The sequence below is a fragment of the Bos grunniens genome, chromosome 22 (genome assembly GCF_055505025.1).
Source record: "Bos grunniens cultivar Pamir isolate PY7600 chromosome 22, Bosgru_T2T1.0, whole genome shotgun sequence".
Taxonomy (NCBI): domain Eukaryota; kingdom Metazoa; phylum Chordata; class Mammalia; order Artiodactyla; family Bovidae; genus Bos; species Bos grunniens.
Genome location: NC_141186.1, coordinates 37937549 through 37959360, shown reverse-complemented (window position 1 = coordinate 37959360; position 21812 = coordinate 37937549). Strand labels below are relative to the sequence as shown.

General features: G+C 42.9%; 1 protein-coding gene across 14 annotated transcripts in view; it reads left to right on the top strand.

Annotated features, from left to right (window-relative positions):
- ATXN7 (ataxin 7) overlaps window positions 1-21812 on the top strand; it is a 131502-nt gene that overhangs the window by 22375 nt on the left and 87315 nt on the right. For 3 of the 14 annotated variants that reach the window (XM_086367036.1, XM_086367038.1, XM_086367037.1), the window contains 3 exons: window positions 6740-6838; window positions 20258-20566; window positions 20790-20858. In XM_086367036.1, the coding sequence (XP_086223162.1) occupies window positions 20269-20566; window positions 20790-20858 (367 nt within the window). In that variant the 5' untranslated portion in view covers window positions 6740-6838; window positions 20258-20268. Of the gene's footprint in view, window positions 1-2559; window positions 2670-6739; window positions 6839-19540; window positions 19925-20257; window positions 20567-20789; window positions 20859-21812 lie in introns of those variants that run through there. The other 11 variants (XM_086367042.1, XM_086367035.1, XM_086367045.1 and 8 more) reach the window with 10 other exon arrangements.

Below are 21812 nucleotides of genomic sequence, written 5' to 3'. Positions count from 1 at the left end.
AGAAGTGGCATCCAACATTTCTGTTCATGTTTTAGGACTCAGTCATATGGTTATACCTTACTACAACGCGTATTGGGAAATTTAGTCTAAGTGTGTGCTCAGGAGGAGGAGAATGTGAGTATAGGTGAGCATTGGCAATCTATCATAGATAATAATTAGAGGAGCTTAATAGAAGAGGAGGGATTTTTTTTCTGGATCTTTTAAAGAGAGATTTGTTATAGACTATTCAGCCTGCCTTTAGGTAGCATTATTTCAAGAGGAAGGATAGAACTTAAAAAGCCTGCAAGCATTGTTCATAAAAATTACGCTTTTGTCCCATTAGCCACTGCCTTTATTGTAGGCCATTTTGTAGTGACCTTGGACAAGCCATCTAACCATTTTAGACTCCTATTTCCTTCCATATTAATATTGTCCATAGGACTGCAGTGAAAATCAAATAAGACTGGGCCTGGCAGATACTTAGCACTGAGTCTAGCCCAGAGTAAACACTCAATGAAAGTTATTATTGATAATGTTAATACGTATGACCCCAGAACTAAATAGTTGCTAGCTGTTCATTTATCTTTCCTAAAGGACCACCTCGAGTAGCAAAGAATGACTTGACTGAGTTTATTTACATGAAGTTTAGAATTCTGGAACCCCAGTTTGGTAATAGGAGATTAATGTTCCCCTGGCAGAATATTAGAGGAGAAACCCTCTCTGTCTCCCCAGGCTTGCATCTTTCCATTTGACTTCACAGACTTTTTATTCCTCTCAGAAGAGGATAACAGGAGTATTGGGCTGTAATTTATTCCTCCTCCCTCCTTCCCAGATCTTCCTCAGCTCTATTGTGAATTTGTCTGGGAAGAGTGAGGTTAATGTCAGAAGAGCTACTTTTTGCTCAGGCCTGATGGCAAGTTCTTAGCAAGAGAAGAACATCCCTCCCAGGTCCGTGTTACTTTCAGTGGAGGGATAATTGTCAGAGCTTGTGGTTCCATTTAACCCAGTTCTATTCAGCAGGTATTTATTAACAGCCCTGGGGAAACAAGATTGAAATGTTGCAGACCTTGCCTCTAAGAAACCCCCTTAGGGAGGTGAGTTTCTTGAAAGGTAAGAAGAAAGGAATTCTAGGTGGCGGGAAGAGCAGGTCTGGAAGAATAGAGGTGGGAAGGGATGACACAGGCTCACCTCATGGATGCACCTGCCTCAAGTCTGCCCCTTGTTGGCCTCTCCTCACAAGCCTCAGTTTTCTCTCTGTTAAAGGAGTAGAGTAAAAGTTCCAACATCATAGACCTGGGAGGATCAAGTTAGATGACACACATAAGTGTTACTTGCTCAGTCGTGTCCAGTTCTTGCCTGCCAGAGTCCTCTGTCCATGAAATTCTCCAGGCAAGAATACTGGGGTGAGTAGCCATTTCCTTCCACAGGGGAATCTTCCCAACCCAGGGATTGAACCCAGGTCCTCCCGCATTACAGGCAGATTCTTTACCATCTGAGCTACCAGGGAAGTTAATGATGTGTTAATAGTACTGGGCACATGGTAAGTGCTTAGTACATGACAGCTGCTACTATTGTTACTGTTTTTGTGTGCTTCTGTAAATCAACCTGTAAATCCACTGACTTGACCAAGGATTTTTCACAGACAAATTAGGGCACTGGGAATTCTATTACACTTTTGGTTCTCTCTTAGGGTTCTGGTAAAATAGTGTACTGTAGTCACCATTGATGGAAAAATGGCCTGCTGACGCCTGAGCTAAAAGGATAGAGAATCCAGTATATCTCAGAGAGGTCTGGGAGAGTTGGGACTTGAGATGGAAGAGCCATGAGACCTGAAAGGGCAAAGGGAATGAGGAATGACTATGTTGAACCCTTTGGGGAAGAAAGAGGCTGAATGTGGGTGTATAGATAGAAGCTGTCAGAAAACAGAGGGTCTTTTAAAAATGTTAAGACTCCACATAAAGAGTTTCATGGAAGGTCAGGAAAGCCCACAACTGACTGCAGGGCACTAAGATGTGTCCTTGAAACCTAGGCAGAGGTGCTGCAGTTCTTCTAGCAAGTGGCTTCAGCTCCTCCTTTACCAGTTCTGTTTTCAGGCTGTTTTGGTGTTCACTGGAGTGAGCCTTAGTGAGTCCCTGTGGCTCAGGAGTTACAGAAACTTGACGGTGTCCATGGGGGATTGGGTCCAGGATTGCATTGTGGACCATCCAGTCCCATGGTATCCACTGGCTCTGCATCCACAATTTCAGCTGCAGATTGTAAACACAGTGTCAGATCAGATCAGTGATGGTGGAATCCATGGATGAGGAACCTGCGGATGAGACAGTCAACTGTGTAGAGTTTCATTCTTAAATTTGTTTTGCCAGGGAGAAAACTGGTCAGGGTGAAAGCGAGGTGGAGCTTGGGTCGGAGGACAGCTGCTGCTGCTGCTAAGTCGCTTCAGTCGTGTCCGACTCTGTGTGACCCCGTAGACGGCAGCCCACCAGGCTCCCCCGTCCCTGGGATTCTCCAGACAAGAATACTGGAGTGGGTTGCCATTTCCTTCTCCAATGCATGAAAGTGAAAGGTAAAAGTGAAGTCGCTCAGTCGTGTCCGACTCTTCGCGACCCCATGGACTGCAGCCTCCCAGGCTCCTCCGTCCATGGGATTTTCTAGGCAAGAGTACTGGAGTGGGGTGCCATTGCCTTCTCCGAGTAAGTAAACTAAGGACCCCATTTAAATCATGTTTTTGGAGAATATGCCCACAGTTGACAAACAGCTTTAAAATTTTTGGTTTATGGTTTTTCAATTGGGAGACAGGAAAGCAACAAATGCTCAGAGTCACAAGCTTGGCTTCTGACAGGGGACAAGCCTGGAAGGATAATCAGTGATGTAGCCAAGCTGCGTACTTTGGGAGGTAGATGCTCAGTGACAAGAGGCAGCCCATGACATGGCATCGCCCCATGCAGGAGAGCTAGCCTTAGTAGCCACGTTTTTGGAAGAGAAAGTAGAAATATGGAATTTTAAGTGGATTTCCCCACTTTTTAAATATTACCAACAAATCCCTCCCCACCCGGAGAGCTAGCCTTAGTAGCCACGTTTTTGGAAGAGAAAGTAGAAATATGGAATTTTAAGTGGATTTCCCCACTTTTTAAATATTATCAACAAATCCCTCCCCACCCTTTTCCTGTAAGATCACTAAACAGACAGACAAAACAGTGAACTATTTTAGGCCCATGGTCTTTGGAGTGAGAGTTGAAGAATGGAGAGAAGAACGTGTAACCTAGCAGGCAGCTCAGATTCATACACTCCTGGATCCTGTGCTTTCGGGGCACATCACTGGGCACAGGGCACATGCTCCACACGTTTTCACTGAATAAATAAACCTGCTGGGGTAGCCCTCTGCTGAGACATGGAGAGTGAGGAGTCGGCCTTCCCTCACCTCCAGCTTAGAAGAGAGAATCAAATCAGAACCTTTGTGGTCCTCCTTGTGGGCCTGCTTTTGCAGCCCTTTCTCTTCTCTTTCACAGCCTCTCTGCAAGCACCTGGGGCACATTCTTACACTAAAGCTCCAGAGTTTGCCTGGAAGTGAAGAAAATTTAAGAAATAAAAAGAAAGTGTATACTGTCATGCTTAAAAACAGGTCCAACTCAGTGTAGCGTGTATTTCCTTTCCTCTATCAAGGTTAGTGCAGTTTTGCTTAATTTTGATAGACTCAATTATATAACAAGAAGTGATCCAGATTATGCCTTAAATTGCAACAAGGCTCTCAGAGTCTTAAAAGGACATAGAAATGTTATTCCTAGAAAATGAGTTCTTTTCTTTAAAACTGATAAGATGCTGCCCATGTAACAGTGTGGGCTTTTTGCTGTTTAAAGTTAATGAGAAGACTTTTCTGAACCCTTGGGCATTCCACAGGATCCTCTTTTATATAAAATTCTGCTGGATATCTGCCTATTTATTTATTTCGTAGTACAAACATATTACTGTCTTTTCTGCAAGATTATTTTTGTTGCAGTTATCAGAAATCAATTCCAAAAATTTAAGCTCAGGTTAGGGGGCCATTTACCCTGCAGGTCCAGGGGATTCTTAGAACGCTACAGAGGATGTGCTTGGATCCTCTGGGAGACTATATATGGGACAAGAAAACCCTGGAACCCCTTGGGCGGAAACCAGTTCCTTTTTTGTCCTCGGGGGTTCCAGGGCCTCCTGGGGCTGGTTTACTCTGAGCAGCATCTTCACACATCAGTCTACTCACTGGTCTTTTCCTAAACACTGAGAGCACATGGGGGAGCTTGCAGCATAAACCAGAATAGACCCTGTTCATCCCAGTTTCTAGTTCTCAGGAGAACGAATTGAATGTCTTAGTTTGGATCATGTGTCCAACTTTGGCCAAAACAAGAGGAGTTTGGAGTCCCATAGTACGAACATGACTTGGCATTGGGAAATATGGTGCTTACAGAATCACCATGGGCTCAACAGCCACTCTAGACAAAAGGCATCGTCTACAATCTCCATCCCCACCCTCCAACCAAAAGAAAAAGAAAGTAAATATATGCCTCTCAGGACTTTGGAGAACATTCAAATTATGTCTTGTCTTCTTGTTTCATGTCCTCTCCCACCTGTAATGGGCTGTCACTTTTAGAAAATCTTTAAAAATTATATTTATTGAATGCTTGTTATGTAATAGGTGGTGAATGAGTAAAAGCTATCAAGTTTTATGTTTCTATTGTTCGAAAATATTCTCCAGTCTTCCTTTTAAATTATCTCTCTTTCTCTTTGCAAAACAAAATAAAGCGGCTGTTTAGACAGTTTGGTGTACTGAAAAGGGAACTAAATAGCACCAAAGGCCTCCGTTCTGGTTCCAGTTTCAAACCATTTATTTACTGGGTAATCTTGAGCAAATTATGACCTCTCCATTTGTTTCCTCAGTAGTAAAATGGAGATCATAATAACAGCTCTTTTGAACACAGTGTTATTGTGAAGATAAAGTGAAAGAACATATACAAATGTGATAGTTTTTTTTTTTTCTTTTTTCCTATTGAAGAAAGATTTCTGACCCCTATTCTGAGAAAAGTTACTATTTTTAAATGCTTATTTTTAGTAGCTGCCACTACCATTTTTTCTCCAAGAATAGGGTTTCTCTTAAAGCATTTTTACAGTATTCAGGCTAGTAAATGGTGAATTCTTTTAAAGGCAAACACTATCTTGGGGGAGATTTTACAGCACTCAAGATCTGATGACTTCCTTGAATACTTGGAGATATAGATGAAGTATCCTGATGGAAAATTGAAAGCTAGCTTGACCTGGAGAAGTAAGGTCAAGCACATACGATGCCACTGTTACTCTGTCTGCGTCTCCAGCCCACCTTGAAGGAATAACCATTGGGGAGGTGGCTAGTGGCTGCTTCTGTCCTGGGAATTTGTAGGTTCCCTTGGAGTGATTTGGCATAGCTGTAAAATTTGGCATAGCTGTTTAGGATGCAAAGAAATGAATTTTGGCTCAGGACACACATGTTAAACAGGATAGTGGCTTTTATTGGAAATAAGGCAGAAAAGAAACACTAAAATAGAAATCAGAGAAAAATTTTTAAAAGGTATGAGACTGGGATGCAATTAGAAATCTGAGAAACAGCTGGCTTATAAAGATTGTAGGAATGATTACATTGCTGAATAATATTCTGTGAGTGAATAAAACAAACAGTTTAAAAAGGGAGAGGGGAGGGATATGATCCAGGAGCAACTTAAAAGCCAATAAAGGTAATTACGAATAAATGTTCAAACATGGCATAGAATTTCAGCCACTGAGTTTTGCAGAAGCTTTATTAGCACCTCAAACCTTAGAAATATTTGGCTTGCCATCTTCGAATGTATGATAATAAATATGAGTTGAGGAAAGCAGTATTCCTGCCTCCCGACCTTGATGAATAGCCAGTGAGGATTATAGGAAGAGAAGTGTATTTGCTAGTGAATTTTTCATATGAAAGCAGCCTGCCTTGTGCTTTATACTTGAGCAGCATCTGTGCCGTAGTTGTGTCGTTGCCCATATTTGCTGTTCCTTCTCTCCTGCTGCCTGTCAGTCTTGACACCAGCTTAATTTCTAACTCTGGCTTGTTAATCTCCGGTCCCTTGATTCTGTACCTCAATGTCCACCCCCCCCCCCCCCCCCGCGCTCCCAAATTAATTTGAATAGTACCCACATTCTACTTTAAATGTGCATGTATGCAAGTACAAAAATACATAGATAAGGGAGTGGGTTTGTGTGTGTGTGTGCTTTTTAGAAAGATGGTTTAACTGAGCTTTTGTTTCCTGTCTGTACTATTATAAATTGCTTTTATAAACTGCTGAATGATAAAGGACAGAGAGAGCTCTCCAAATAATATTCTCACTCAGTGTGTTGTGTGTGTGTGTGTTTAAATCTGTGATTCTGACAGGTTTCATAGGAGCAGGCTTCCTGAATAGCCATTTTAAAAATTAAGTGAAAACTCATTAGTGGCAAATTACACACAATGATTTTAAGCCCCAGGAGGCTGACTCTATGTACATATTGAGTAGTCATTTGTTCTTAGTTTATTGTGTAAATATAGCCAATTAAATTCTTTGTAAAAAAAATTGAATTGAGTTTGTTGTAAAACTGGTACAGTGCCTCGCATTTTAACACTTTGACATTTTAAAGCACATATCATAATTTGGGGACACTGGCAGCTAATGAGACTAGATTTCTGATTCATTTTATCCTTTGTTTCATCGCTTTGCCTGTTTTCTTTTTTTTTTTTTTTTTGTAGGTCTGAACAAAATTAAGAAGAAAGAGCTGCTACAATCACAGCAGATGAAGATCCACTAGTAAATTGATCAAGATTTTTGGCCAGCCCTCCAAAGAAAAGGTAACTTGCTCTTTCACCATCAGATCAGATCAGTCGCTCAGCCGTGTCAGACTCTGTGACCCCATGAATTGCAGCACGCCAGGCCTCCCTGTCCATCACCAACTCCCGGAGTTCACTGAAACTCACCATAGCAGGGCTGAATACTGCAGTGCGTCTGATTATAAGAGTTTTAGTTCTACCAAAGGATGGTAATTTTTAAAATTTAAGGTATCTGAGTAAGATCTTCAATTTTAAGCATAACCCCAAATATGATCATATTAATGTGAAATGATAGTGAATTTTAGAGTACAGTATTTTTAGATGTTTGTCAGATTAAAATCTTCAAAATAACCCTCCCTCCCCCAAATTCAGTGAAATTTTTGGAATACTTTGGAGATAGGAAATCCACCCCCCCCCCACCCCCATCTATAGCCACCTTTTCCTGTGAAGCTGTCTAAAGATGTGCTCTTGTATTTTGTCCTGTTTCACTTTGCCAAACTCCTGTTTTCTTCTCTCTACAAGCAATGTAGACCCAGCTGCCCAGGGCAGGGGAGAGTTTAAGGAAATTGTAAAATAGGCAGGAGGACTTCAGGCGCACTTCCTGGGCCCAGGGCCTTTGCCCAGCCTGCCAGAAAGCTCTCTGCTCGTGAGCAGTCCCAGATCTTCACAGAGATAGCAGCCACCGTTGATTGAGTTTCTCACTACACGATTGTGATTTTCCTCCAACTATCTGGGGAGGAAGGTGGTAAGTTTCAAATAATGTGAAAAAGGAGAAAAATTGCCGGAGGAATTTTTATTATTAAAAAAAAAATAATAAAAGATCTATGCTCCCATCTACTCTTAAAAGAAATGAGGGGGCTTCCAAGTTAAGATGCAGTTTAAGATGAGTCATTGAAGAATAAACCTGAAAAGAATCCAAACAGGAAAGACCAAAGGAGTTTCAGCATCTGAAACTGATCAGCTTACATATTTAGATGACAAATTGCAGTGCTTCCATCAGGTTATAGGCATCTGTAGCAAAGATAGAACCATTGTGGACAACATGAACATGTATCTTGACCATGGCGAAGCAGAAACGGGAGCTTCTAGAAGGATGTGGTAGTTCTGTTAAGGTGTTTAGAAGAACATAAGACTGGATAGCTATGCAGTCTCAACCTTCAAAACAGGCCCTTAAAATTTTTCCGGCCCAAAGCTGAAAGGCCAGTAGTGCAGAGGTATCTTTCAGTGATCATCACAGTCATCACCAAGGATGTTATTCTCTGTGGAATGTCTGGAAAGTGCCAGAGAAGAGAGAAGCAGGACTTTCCTAGATGGTGATCAGCAGCTGGCAGGGGTGGGATATGAGGAGGTGAGAGGAGAAAGTAGAGAGAAAACATATCTGACAGAAATGCTAAAGGAGCTCGTTAGTCCATAATTGTTTATTGAGCTTCTACTGTGTGCAGGATTGTCCCTGAGGAGGAAAAGAGAGCAATAGGAGGTGATTTTCACAGACTACTATTCTGATGAAGAATAAAATACAATAGGATTGTTACTGTTCAGTTGCTAAGTCATGTCTGACTCTTTGCAACCCCATGGACTGCAGCACGCCAGGCTCCTCTGTCCTCCACTATCTCCCGGAGTTTTCTCAAATTCGTGTCCATTGAGTTGGTGATGCCATCCAACCATCTCATTCTCTGCCGTGCTCTTCTCCTTTTGCCTTCAGTCTTTCTCAGCATCAGGGTCTTTTCTAATGAATCAACTCTTTGCATTTGGTGGCCAAAGTATTGGAGCTTTAGCTTCAGCATCAGCTCTTCCAATGAATATTCAGGGTTGATTTCCTTTAGGGTTGACTTGTTTGATCTTCTTGCAGTCCAAGGGACTCTCAAGAGTCTTCTCTAGCACCACAATTGAAAAGCATTAATTCTTTGGTGCTCAACCTTCTTTATGGCCCAACTCTCTATACTGAACTGTGTTGGCAAAGTAATGTCTCTGCTTTTTAATTCAGTCTAGGTTTGTCATAGCTTTTCTTCCAAGGAGCAAGTGTGTTTTAGTTTTTGGCCGCAGTCACTGTCTGCAGTGGTTTTGGAGCCCAAGAAAATAAAATCTCACTACTTCCACTTTTTCCCCTTCTGTTTGCCATGAGGTGATGGGACTAGATGCCATGACCTTATTTGTAATGTTGAGTTTCAAGCTTTTTCACTCTCCTCTTTGACCCTCATTAAAAGGCTCTTTAGCTCCTTCTTGCTTTCTGCCATCAGAGTGGTACATACAATAGGGCACCAGGAAGCCAATGACAAGGGGTTAAAGAAGTATCGGACTCGGGTCTGCAGGGGTCAGATGTGTGGAGGAATGAAATGTACCAGGTAAAACTATGAGAAACTATTAGATTCATGACCAGTCGCAAAGGGCTTACCTTTTCAGTACCAGCTGACTGTAGGCCCCAAAATCCATTCAGCAAGTATTAATGGAGTGCCTGCTTACATGCAGTGCTCTTCTGGGCACTGAGTATTAATTAGTAAATAAAAGGAACACAAGCCCCTGCCATTGTGCCACTGGAACAGATAACAGGTAGCAAATATAATAAGTAAATACAGTGATCTGCCTTCTATTTTAATAAAACCACTCTGGCCACTCTATGTATTCAGTTAGGGTATACAGAGCAAGGGTAAAAACAGTGAGAGCAGTTAAAACTGTGGTTACTGAAATAACCCAGACCCATCAAAATGTTAAGAAAATGGAAAACCTAACCTTAATGAATTTTTTTGATTGTTTTCAAAGTCAGCAATGTAAGAAAAGAATTTGAGTCAGCCTAAATAAGTCTGTGGGATTCTGCCATGTGCTGACACTTGCTGCTTTGGGTATAGAAGTGATAAAGGAAGTAAGAGAAAGGTGAGGACTTCGGGACAAGGCTAGCTTGGGAAAGGTTAGAGTGGATTTGAACCTCACATGAAAGCTTGATTTTGATTATCGCATGAAGCTGAACAAAGGGAAAAAATAATGGCGTGCAACTAGTCACAGAAGTAAAAAGGTGGAAAGAACCCGAACGTCCGTCAACTGATGAATGGATCAGTAAATGATGATATATCCACACACAGTGAAATTTTATTCAGCCGTAAAGTAGAAGTTACAGATATGTGCTCCAACCTGGGTGAACCTTGAACCGTATGCTAACTGAAAGAAGTCAGACACAAGAGGTCACATACCGCATTGTTTCAACATTGTGAAATATCCAAAATAGGCATATCTATTGAGAAAGAAAACATGCGGTTTCTAGGGGCTGGGGGAGGGATGGGAGAGGGGGAGTGACCACTTAATGGGTACAGGGTTTCCTTTCAGGGTGATGACATGTTCTAGACAAGGCTGTGAGTATGATTGCATCACATTGTGAGTGCACTCAGTGTCACTAAGTTGTACATTTAAAATGGTTAAAATGGTGAATTTTATGTTATGTGAATATTACCTCAATTTTTTTAAAAAAAGGATGGCATGTGGAAAAGTATTTGAAGGATATGTGTTTTACATCTTGTCTAGCTAGAGTGGAGTCTTTGTAAGGGGGTGTGACAGATGATAAAGCTAGAAGAAAAAAAAAAAGGATGTTGAGTCAGATAGTGAAAGTTGTTGACTGCCAGGCCAGCAGTTTAGATTCTCTTCTGTTGGCAGCTGTAAAACCCAGCAGGGTCCGCTCCACAAGTTCTTAAGAAAGAAACTGAAGCAAGGTTGGTGCTTTGGGAATTGCAGCCTCTGGGTTGCAAAGTAAAGCAAGCAGTGCCTGGCTTTATCAGTCTAGGATATTTCTGCTCACCTCATGGAATTTTATGATACTCTCATGGAAGTCTTAAACAAAATTAATTTAGAATTTCCTAATCTTTAAAAAAAGCATTCTTATTATAGTTCCTGATTATGAATGTTTGCTATTAAAAAATATTAGGTAACTATGTGAGGCGACTGATATGTCAGCTAACCTTGATTGTGGTAATTGTTTGGAGATATATGTGTGCATGCTTAGTCACTGTTGTGTCCAACTCTTTGTGGCCCCCTAGACTGTAGCCCGCCAGGCTCCTCTGCCCACGTCATTTCCCAGGCAAGGACACTGGAGTCGGGGGCTACCTCCTCCTCCAAGGGATCTTCCCAACCCAGGGATAGAACCTGCGTTTCTGTGTCTCCTACTTTGGCAGGCAGGTGAATTCTTTACCACTGGCACCCTCAGTGAAGCTCTATGTATCCATATCTGTGGATCTTTCTCAAGTATCTCAAATCTTCACATTGTACACCTTAAACATACATAATCCTTTGTGTCAATTATATTTCAGTAAAGCTGGGAAAAATGTAAACATTATATAAACCCCAATAAAAAGCCCCTTTAATTACATTCCTTCCCTCTCTACTACCTGTAAGTCTAGAGTTATCTACTGTTTTCTATACATAGATTTGTTGTTGTTATATTTATTTTCACAAAAGTGGCACATATTATGCATAGTATTTTGTATATCCCTTAACAATATTTATATCTTGGCTGTCTTTCTTCTACTTTCTTTTGGATTGCTGTATTACATGCTAGACCTCCATTTGTAAAGACAACAACAAAAAAAATGAAAAGCAAATGCCATTTACCTCTTATTACAAAGAAAATGCAGTGTCATAAAATGTAAAAGTGACCAACACGATGAGCTCTTACTATTTGCCAGGCATTCTTCTAACCATATTAATTTGCTAACTCCTTGTAACAACCTGATGATGTAGATATGGTTTGATCCTCCTTTTGCAGAGAAGTTAACTGAGGCACAGACAAAATGTGTCCTATTTCATTTTGGTAACAGGTCAATGGATTGTCAGTGGCAGAAACGGGCTCCAAGACCAGCCTCAGCTCCAACTTGTTCAACTCCATCTTGTTATGAGGACCTTGTGGTCAATGGTATGAGATCATAGAGATTTTTCAAGAGAAGTCAACCTGAAATTTTGTGTGAAATTTTCCAAATTTTAAGGTTGGCTTTAAAAAATAGCTTTATTGAGATGTAATTTAAATGCTGCAGATTTACCATTTGAATCATTTTTAATACATTGACAGTGTTGCACAGACAGCACCTCTATATAGGTCTAAAATTATTTCATCAGTCCCAAAGGAGACATTGTTTCCATAAAGCAGTCACTTTCCATCCTTCTCTCTTCTCTCTAACCAGATCCTGGAAGCCGCTCATCTGCTTTGTTTCTGTGGATTTACCTGTTTTGGATATTTCACATGAATGAAATCATGCAATATGTGACTTTTTGTGTCTGGCTTCTTTTACTTTGCGTGTTTTTGAGGTTTATCTGTATTGCAGCATTTATCAGTATCTCATTCCTTTTAATGGGTGAATACTACTCTATTGTGTGGCTATACCGCATGTATTTAGGCATTCCGCAGTTGGTGGACACCTGGTTGCTTCCACCTTTTGGCTTTGTGAAAAATGCCCTTATGAACCTTGGTGTACAGGTATCTCTTTGAGTCCCTGCTTTCAGTTCTTTGAGTGAACATCTAGAAGTGGAATTGCTGGATCATATTGTAATCCTTCGTTTAACCTTTTAAAGGACTGTCAAACTGTTTTCCACAGGGGCTGCACCGTTTTACTTTCCCATCCACAATCTACGCTGATTCCTCCACATCCTCACCAACACTTGTCATTTGCTGTTTTGTTTGTTTTTATTTCCTTAGTGGCTATCCTAGAGGGTGTGGTGTGATATCTCATTGTAACTTTCGTTTGTATTTATCTTACGACAAAAGATGTTGAGCATCTTTTCACGTGCTTATTGGTCATTTGTATTATCTTGTGTGGAGAAATGTCTATTGAGAACTTTTTGAATTGTGAAAATTGGATTATTTGTCCTTTTTAGTTTTAGATGTAAGAGTTCTTTATACATTCTACATACAAGTCCCTTATCAGGTAAAGGATTTACAAAAATTTTCTCCATTCTCTGGGTTCGTTTCAGTTCCTTCAAGGTGTCCTTTGAAGCACAAAAGTTTCATGATTTCAATGAAGTCCAGTTTATCTATTTGGCCTTGTTTTGTAAGAAATACTTAGTAAGTTGGATTGCAGCCTTCTAACCATCCACTTGTGACTGCAGCTGCGCTGCCCCTTTCCCCAGAAACCGATGGGGAAAAATGTTCTGTGAAAATACCTGTTCTCTGGAGTGAAGACAAGAAGCTCTGGAAAGCGGCAAAGTCGAGTCTCACCAGTGGTGGTTTTGTTCTGGTTTACCTTTTCTGCTCCTGAGGTTCCTTCACTTTGAGCAGTTGGGTGGAGAGGAGGATGCAATAGAAAGTGGAGAGCAGGATCAAGGTCTATGTGTCCTGCAGATATTATGCTGGTCAGAAGCATAAAACTGGTTAAAATAAAAGGTTGAAACTTTGCCTTAAGTCATAGATGGTGCCATTTAAAATCAAAGTTGCCATGAGAATGAAGTAATTGTGTCTTTCTGGGAAAAAGGGTTTAGGGACCATGAAATCTAGAGAGTCATTTGGGTTCAGGTCTCTCCCTTTGTATAAGAAAATATTTGTGTGGGTTGGGGATTGAAGATAGGGACCTGTATTCATTTGCAGCCATTCATTCACATGTTAGTGAAATGTAGTTAAATCTGCATGCTCTCTCTCTCTACCAAGGAAAAGAAGGTTTTATGTTAGAGGTGGAAAGGTTCCACAAAGGACCTTTGTGGAACAGTCTGTCTTTGGGGAACCCAGATGGGTTCCTGAATCCATGTACACGAAGGGTGTGGCAGTTAGGGGAGTTGTGTTTGCTGGATCTATGTCTTTGCTTAGGGCTGGAACTTTGCTGCAGAGAAAGGGAGAAAAGAGCTGTGTTATTCCTTCCTGCTTGTGCTATTACACTTTCAGTTAGTCCTAGAGTTCAGCCCTAAGGCATTTTGCTGACCAGCTTGGGGACCTGGCCACCATACATCTTACAGTTTGTGAGGAGGTGGTTTCCATGTTCCAAATGACACTCTTACGTTGGGAATGCAAACTGTTAATCCATGGGAGACTAAACATATATTTCATTGCCACCATGATTTCAGGACATATACTACCCTTAACCTCGGTCCAGGAGGTCCAGTTTAGATTTAGAGGTGTATGAGATCCTGTGAGCTTAGTGTGAGAGATCAGGAAAGATTTTGTTAAGGAAACAGAACGTGAAGGGGGGATGTGACTGTAGGATTTTAGCCAAAGGAGAGTAGTTTTATAGATGGTGTGATCCATGTGAACAAAGACTTGAGAGCTGGGATGTGGAGGGGGAGCATACTCAATACTATGATTTGGTCATTTTGGCCAGACTGTAGGGTACCTGCAAGAGGGAACACTGTAGATGTGGCAGAGCTGGGCCTGGGGCCAACTGTGAAGGACCTGAAGTGCTATGAAAGGAGTGGTTATGAGTTGAGGAATTGGTGCTGAGCCCCTGAAAGTGTTGAAGCAAAGACTGACATAACTGACGCCATGCTTTACCCTGCAAGAATGATGGCAGCATAGCATGGCTAGAGTGGAATTGGGGCTTTCTATGTGACAGACGAGGTGCTAGCAATAATAGCTGTAGAGTAGGGTGTGGTGTATGTGTGCTCAGTCGTGTCTGACTCTTTGCGACCCTATGGATTGCAGCCGCCAGGTTCCTCTGTCCTTGGAATTTTCTAGGCAAGAATACTGGAGTGGGTTGCCATTTCCTTCTTCAGGATCCAACTCACGTCTTTAGCATTGGCAGGCAGATTCTTTACCTCTGTGCCATCTGGGAAGCCTGTAGGGTAGGGTACTTTTGTACTGATAACTTTCTTAATACTCCTCATAAAGTAGATGCTCTTGTTTTACATCATTTTATAAATGAGGAAACAGGCCAAGAGAAGTTCAACTTTCCCCAGGGTTATACAGTAAATAAGTGGTAGAGCTGGGATTCAGCTTGGGCGTATTGGCTGTAGAACACATCCTCTTAACTGCTGGGCCCAAAAGATGGTGATAGTTGACCGTCTTCAGTGACAGCTGATTGGTACAAAGGTGACATGGGGAATTATTTTTAACAGTGGGTTTACTCTTTGCATTTTATTGCATCTGAGGCAGTGTGCTAGGACTATGACTATACAGTCAGCCTCTTTTTATAGCTAAACATTAGTCCAGTTTTTCCATTCCATTTCTATAACTTAATCCTTTTCCTCTATTTTTAAAAGAACTCTTTAACCTTAAGGCTCTAAATAAAGATTTTAAATGAAATTTGTGAATCATTTAAAATTACAGGCTAGTATCAAATTCCTAGAAACATTTGGGTGTTATTCAGTTTAAAGTTATGTGTTAATACCTTCTCTATGTGTATTGTTAAATTTTCTCTCTTTCAAAGCAGTTTACTATTATTGATGGATGATTCTTTGGGAGAACTTGTACGAGCTACACTCGTATGATTAAGAAAACAGACCAAAAATTTAAAGCTTTGCACTTTTGGGCAAATGACATAGTCTATAGAATGACTACACATACAGGTTAAGTCTTTTATATATAATTTTGAGTTGGTTATTTTTGGCTGTGCTGAGTTTTGTTGCTGCGGGCAGGCTTTCTCTAGTTGTGACGAGCTGGGGCTACTCCCTTGTTGTGGAGCCTGGGCTGTAGGGCACATGGGCTTCAGCAGTTGTGGCTCGAGAGCATGGGTTCTGTAATTGTGGGGCGTAGGCTTAGGTATTCTGCAGCATGTGGGATCTTCACAGACCAGGGATGCAACCAGTGTCACCTGCGTTGAGAGGCAGATTTCTAATCACTAGACCACTGGAGAAGCCAAGGTTACGTCTTTAAAAAGATAATTACCTTCATCTTTAAGTCTCCACTTTTTCAACTGTCTTTATTATTCCTAATTTTGCACTTGATTTTCAGCAGTTCCAGCCACTGAGCTGATGAATTCAATTTTTTCCACTGTTCTCCCCCTACTGGAATACTCATGTATCCATAACAGGCCAGAAGGTATTTCATTAGAGGGAGCACAGTTAAGGAGAGGCCTGGCCTGGACATACCCCTTATGCAGAAGAGAGCCCTGGCTCTGTCTGGAGAAGAAAAAAGGAAAGAAAGGTGGTCAGAGAAGGGAGAAAGGCTGTAAACAAAGGCACAGCCAATTTTAGGAGGAAAGAAACCCATGGCAACACATTCCTAATTCAGTAGTTCCGAGTTTCTTGTTACTCAAATGATTGCAGTCCTTTGGGGTTGATGATGGAGAATCTCTGTTATCAACCCTGTAATTTGCACACATAAATATACTGTAGTTGCTAGTTTTCAGGTTTATTAAAATGTTGTATTGGGACTAGTGGTTCTTTTCAAACAAAAAGATTGGTCATGTGGGGTCTTGCATCTTAGAAAAGTTGTAGACAGTTTCAGCCATTTTACGTTAAACTGGATTTAAAGATTGTTCTGTTGTTTCGTTTTGCATTTAGTGATGCCTTTGGCCTTTGAACAAAGCATTTTACAAGTGAATCTGCTGTGCAGAGAATCGTTTTTGTAAAGAGAGACCTTGTTACCCTTGGCACCTACTGGGAACGTCCCTAAATTTGGATGGTGAAGTAAGGCCACCTTTTAAATACATCCCTGGAAGGGATGAAATGCTCAAAACTTGGCAGCATTTCACTTCTGACGGCCTAGTTCTTAAGCCACATACAGTCTAATTGGTGGTGACAGCTTTTTCCATAAGAGCATTTTGATGAATTAAAAAAACTTCTCCTACTTCTCATGTCCTCAGAGAAATTACTGTGTTGTGTTCAACCCGGTGCCTAACAGAGCACCTGATACGTGGTAGGTAAGCAGAACCTGTTTGATGAGTTGAATCTTCATTACTCAAACCTTATAAAACCTATCATTTATCTGTGCAGACAGATACTGAAGATCTTCAGAACTGAAAGAGCATCAGAAGTATACTGGTAGAACTGATTGATAGCATACAAGGAACACTGTTATATGGAAATAATAATAAATGAATGTAAATTGTACTGCTTATGGTTTTACATATTTTTTTGGGTGCAGAAGAGGGGTGTTTAGGTAAGAAGTCATCAGGTCATCCTTATTATCAAACCAAGTTTTTGAATTTCTGTTGTAATCTTGGTTATAGGGAGTGTCTTTGATATAAGAACACTTGTTAAATGTTGCCTAAATTTGAGTTTCAGAACACTGTACTTTTCTCAGCTAGCACTTTTGGCTTTTGTTGGTTACTCATTCAAACTATTGGGAAACCCAAACCAACTCTGGATATCAGAAACTGCGTGTTCTAGAAGGAGTTAGGACTTTTCATGGGTGAAGAGGATCTGGTAAAAGGCACTGGCTGCAGGGAAAGAGAGATGGCTAGAAATTGCCTGTCATTCTCTTGGTGCTCACATCTTCAACTTGGTAATGCAGTTCTCAGATAAGAATTTATCTGAATTGCTCAATGTGATATAAGATACCTGTTTATAGTATTTGTTTTGTCTTTTTTTGTGCTTTCCATGTATCTTTTCATGCAGTGCTCAGAAGGAACCTGGCTTTATCTCTGTTTTACAGGTTAGGAAACTGATGGTCCAAGTAAGTTAGGCGACTGGCTTACATTACATAGTTTGTAAGTGAAGAGCCACTATATGAACTCAGAAAAAATTCATAGGGACTGGCTCCAGAGCCCTCCCTCATTTTCCTCATCTGTAAACAGTAATACAACTCCTGCCTTACACAGTTGTGAATATTAATAGAGATAATGCAAACCTCCAACAATGCTTGGCACCTAGTAGGTACCCAATAATTGATAGCTGCTATTAGTAACCATTTCTCTTAATAACTATCATAATGCTAAGAGGATATTTAGTATTTTTTTATTTTAAGCCCTGTTGTGTTTTCTTTATTGAACCAGTCAAAAAGAGGGGGAGGTATGAAACTGGAATAAAGAAGGAAGTTGAAGTATTACAAATTGCCATATTGACCCTCATTACCTTGAAGTCATATTAGTGAATCTTGAAGTATTTTCACATGTAAAAAGGGGGAAAGCGAGCAGTATCTTGAAGCAGGGCTGTCCTTCACTCTTCCCCTTATTTTTATTTTCATCCTGTACTCTCAGAGATCAGAAGGGCTGAACTCAATAGGCAAACTCTCTTTGGAACCTACATACCTGGGTGGCCCCAAGCTTTTCTTTTTAATGGCATCTCCAAATGCCATAAAATTCAAATTTTTGTTTTTCTTAAATGTAGAATATTGCAAAATACAAAATAATCCATAAATTGTGTGCTTTAGTCGCATAAAATCATTAAGTTAGGTGTTTTTTAAATGTATTTCTGTAATTCTACAGATTTTTCAGTCATTTGGATGAATGAAAAACTGAAGGTCTACATTGGTGACATGAAGATTGAGGGCCTTTGTTACAAGTTAGGTAGTGAACTACTAAGGAAATTATGTTTTACCTACGCATTTTTTCTCACTGATCTTCTTCTGTTGGAAATTAAAACTTTAGAAATGATTTTTTATACTACCAATCATTTCTACTATTTTTGGTTATTCTTTTTTTTTTTTTTCCTCTGCTTCTTAGATAAGGACAGGAAGCATCCATAACTTCACTTTTGGGAACTTTTGTTTGCATGTCATCCAGGAAAAAATTTAGACTTATTTCTAAACATTTAAAAAATAAATTCACATACATATGTAATTTAAAATTTTTTTTCCACTAAAGCCCTTAAATTTTGAACCTAAAATAAGCACTTTCCGCAGGAGCCCTGGGTTAAGTTTAGGATGCAATAACGTTTCATTATTTTTTAATCTTCTTTAAATATCTTTATATTTCTGAGGGTTGAACTTTGTTTCTTTTACAGATAAGTTGGCCACCTCTGTAACATCAGATGATCCAGATTAAGAAAAAAAAAACATGAACAATAATTTTAAAAAATGAATAAGCCTGCTTTTTCCCCATCTAAAGAAAGCCTCTCTAAGCAGCTATGACACGCGTGCCTCAGGAGTGCGGATATTACTGCTATGTGAAACATGCTGATTAAAATCATTGTTTCTGTCTCAGGCTGCAGATTTTTCACATCAGTTTGAAGGAACAGTAATGCTAAGAACACTTAATTAAAAGCGCTTGATGTGGTCTGCTACTGTTTCAAGTACTTCAGGTGCTTTAGTTCATTAAATAGCCGTTTATTTTACCATCTTTACCCATCACTTGAGCAAAAGCTTTACGCGCAATGTGTGTATTGCGGAAGGGTGCTAAGTTTTGTGGGCCAGTGCTTGAGTGAACAATATCTAACAGAAAACAGTATTTTCTAGGAATGCTGTACATTCACCTAAGCCCTAGCTTCTCGCCCTGCCCAGGCAAAGAAATTATAAAGAGGGAGGGAGAGACCAACAGCTTGAATTAAAACTAATTAGACTTGGGGGTGGTGGGGTGGTGAGGAGGGGATGGGGGTGGTAGTGAATGAATCACTTCCAGGAGCATTGGAAAGGGAAATACAGAAATTTGGAGTCGTGTCTCTAAAACATGTAAACGGATTCGCCTCGGTCTCTCTCTCCTCCACTGCATCTTACACTGGTTTCATGGTCTCCTCTTTGCTGAAGGAGCTCAAGTAACCCGGGAGCACGCGCTGATCTCCCGTGGTGGGCTTCGGGCCGACACCTGGGACAGCACCTGGGCTGCATTTTCTCGCCTGCCAGTGGTTTCCTCCGCGCTAGGCGTCCGCTCAGCGGCGGCTTCCCATTCATGCTTTTGACAGCCGCGCGGCCGCTCGCGAGCTGAGAGCGAAGAGCTCCTTGAACCCGCCCCTGCTGTCCGGATCGGACCCGGGCGGGAAGGCCCGACAGCTACGCCGCCCGCTGGTGCCCCGGGGCCGGCCGGCCGGCTGGTTCCTCCATAGGTGGCTGCGTTTCCGACTTCGCCCTGGCTCCACTCCGGGGGCTTGACGTGCAAACTTCGCCCGAGCGAGCTGAGAGGGAGGGACCGGCAAGGGGGAGGAGGCGGCGGGAGGCGCCTCCGCTTAAGGGAGCCGGCCGGGCGCCGCCGCTCGGACGGACGCGCGGACGGAAGGAAGGAGCGGGGCCGCCGGGCCCGGCCCAGGGATGCGAGCGGCCTCAGGGTGGGCAGCCTGGGGGCCGGGGGTGCGTCTCGGGCCTCCCCGCCGTGGGCCGCCGCGGCGAGGCGCGGGGCTGAGGTGGGGGCAGCTCTGGGCGCCGGCCTCCGCGCCGGGTCTCCGCGGCGGAGGCTGGCTGGGGACCCTACGCCGCGGTGGCGGCCCGCCGGCTCTCGTCCCCTCCCCCGAGGGGCACTGGAGTCGAAAGCGAAAGCGAGCCCGCGCCGCGGACTTTGCGCCCAAGGCGGGGGATGGGGGTGGTTGGAGGAGGAGAGCTGGGGGTCTGGGCGGCCGGGGGCGCTGTCAGCGCGCCCCACCCGGCCCGCGGGCCGCGCACGCCGCCGGAACTCCCCGGCGCCTCCTTAAAAGCAGCCCCCGCGCGACTCTTTTCCCCCTTTTTTTGTTACATTGTAGGAGCGGAAAGAATGTCGGAGCGGGCCGCGGATGACGTCAGGGGGGAGCCGCGCCGAGCGGCGGCGGCGGCGGGCGGAGCAGCGGCCGCGGCCGCCCGGCAGCAGCAGCAGCAGCCTCCGCAGCCCCAGCGGCAGCCGCCGCCGCCGCGGCGCCTACGGCCGGAGGACGGTGGCCCTGGCGCCGCCTCCACCTCGGCCGCCGCCGCAATGGCGACCGTCGGGGAACGCCGGCCCCTGCCGAGTCCCGAAGCGATGCTGGGACAGTCGTGGAATCTGTGGGTCGAAGCTTCCAAACTTCCTGGGAAGGACGGTGAGTGTCCACGCCCTCCTCTTCCCCGCGCAGCCCCCATTCCCCCATCCTCAGACCCGTCTCCTCTCCCCCGTCCCGTGGCCCGCCCCCTCGGGGGTCAGAGATGCTATCGGCCGGGTTGGGGAACGCGGAGGTGCCCGCACCTACTCCGTGCGTGCGTGAGCGTGCGTCACACTCTCCGCAACTGACCTGCCTCTCCCCTCCTCCTGTGTGTATCTCCTAGGGACGGAATTGGACGAAAGTTTCAAGGAGTTTGGGAAAAACCGCGAAGTCATGGGGCTCTGTCGCGAAGGTGAGTCCAGCCCTCTGATGGAGTTTGTACAAGTCCAGGGAAAGTATCCTGGCCGGCTGGCCAGGGCGGTAGCTTGAGCCCACCTGAACCACTCCGCTCCTCCCACGCGAGGATGCTGTCTGATAAAGAAGGGGAGGATGGAGCGTTTGGAAAATCCGGTTTCCGGGGGCTTCGTATATCCGGGAGCATCGGGAGCCCTTCAGTGGAGGCCTGGCTGGGTGCAGTTTAAGCGCATTGCTCAGTGATGCACTCTGGGACCAGTAGTGAGTTTAACCCAAATCTCTTCAGGTCTGACCCCTTATGGAGAAACGCGAGGAGTGGAGGGAGGAATTCAGCTTCCAAAAGCGTCTCCACGAACGGCTTAGGGGGTCTGGAAAGGACACCTTGCCACCTGTAATTGTCTGCCAGCAATAAAAATGAATTTTAAAAAAGACAGCACTTTACCTGTACAGCCTATTTCCATAGGATTTATGTTACAAAGGTTCATCAAAAGGATCATCACAACCAAGGAGCTGTTGATCGGATTTTTTTTCTTTTTTGTATTTTTATGAAAGTGTCAAAATCAGCGGGGGTGGAGGGGTCACAGAATTTTATCTGGTGAAAAAAGCTTTTGGTGCGCTTAGGTAGTGAAATCAGAGTCTAATTATTGGTCAGTTTTTAATAAAAACTGGTAGAAGGAAATAACTAACTAAACGTGTATCTCTAAATGAAAGATATCTAGGAACTGTCAGACTTTTACTTCAGGTTTTCTTTTTCTTTAAATAGTCCCCTTTGCTGTCTCTAAGGCCTGTGTCGGTCCTGGGCACATGGTGGTCAGAAAGGTCTAAAGGAGTCCAGTCATCTCTAGACTGAGTTCAAGCTGTTCCTTCAATAGTAGTATGGACAAGGACTTGAGTGAGGTTTGGTATCCAAAATATTGAGTTTATATTCCCAGCAGAACTTTATTTCTCAGTG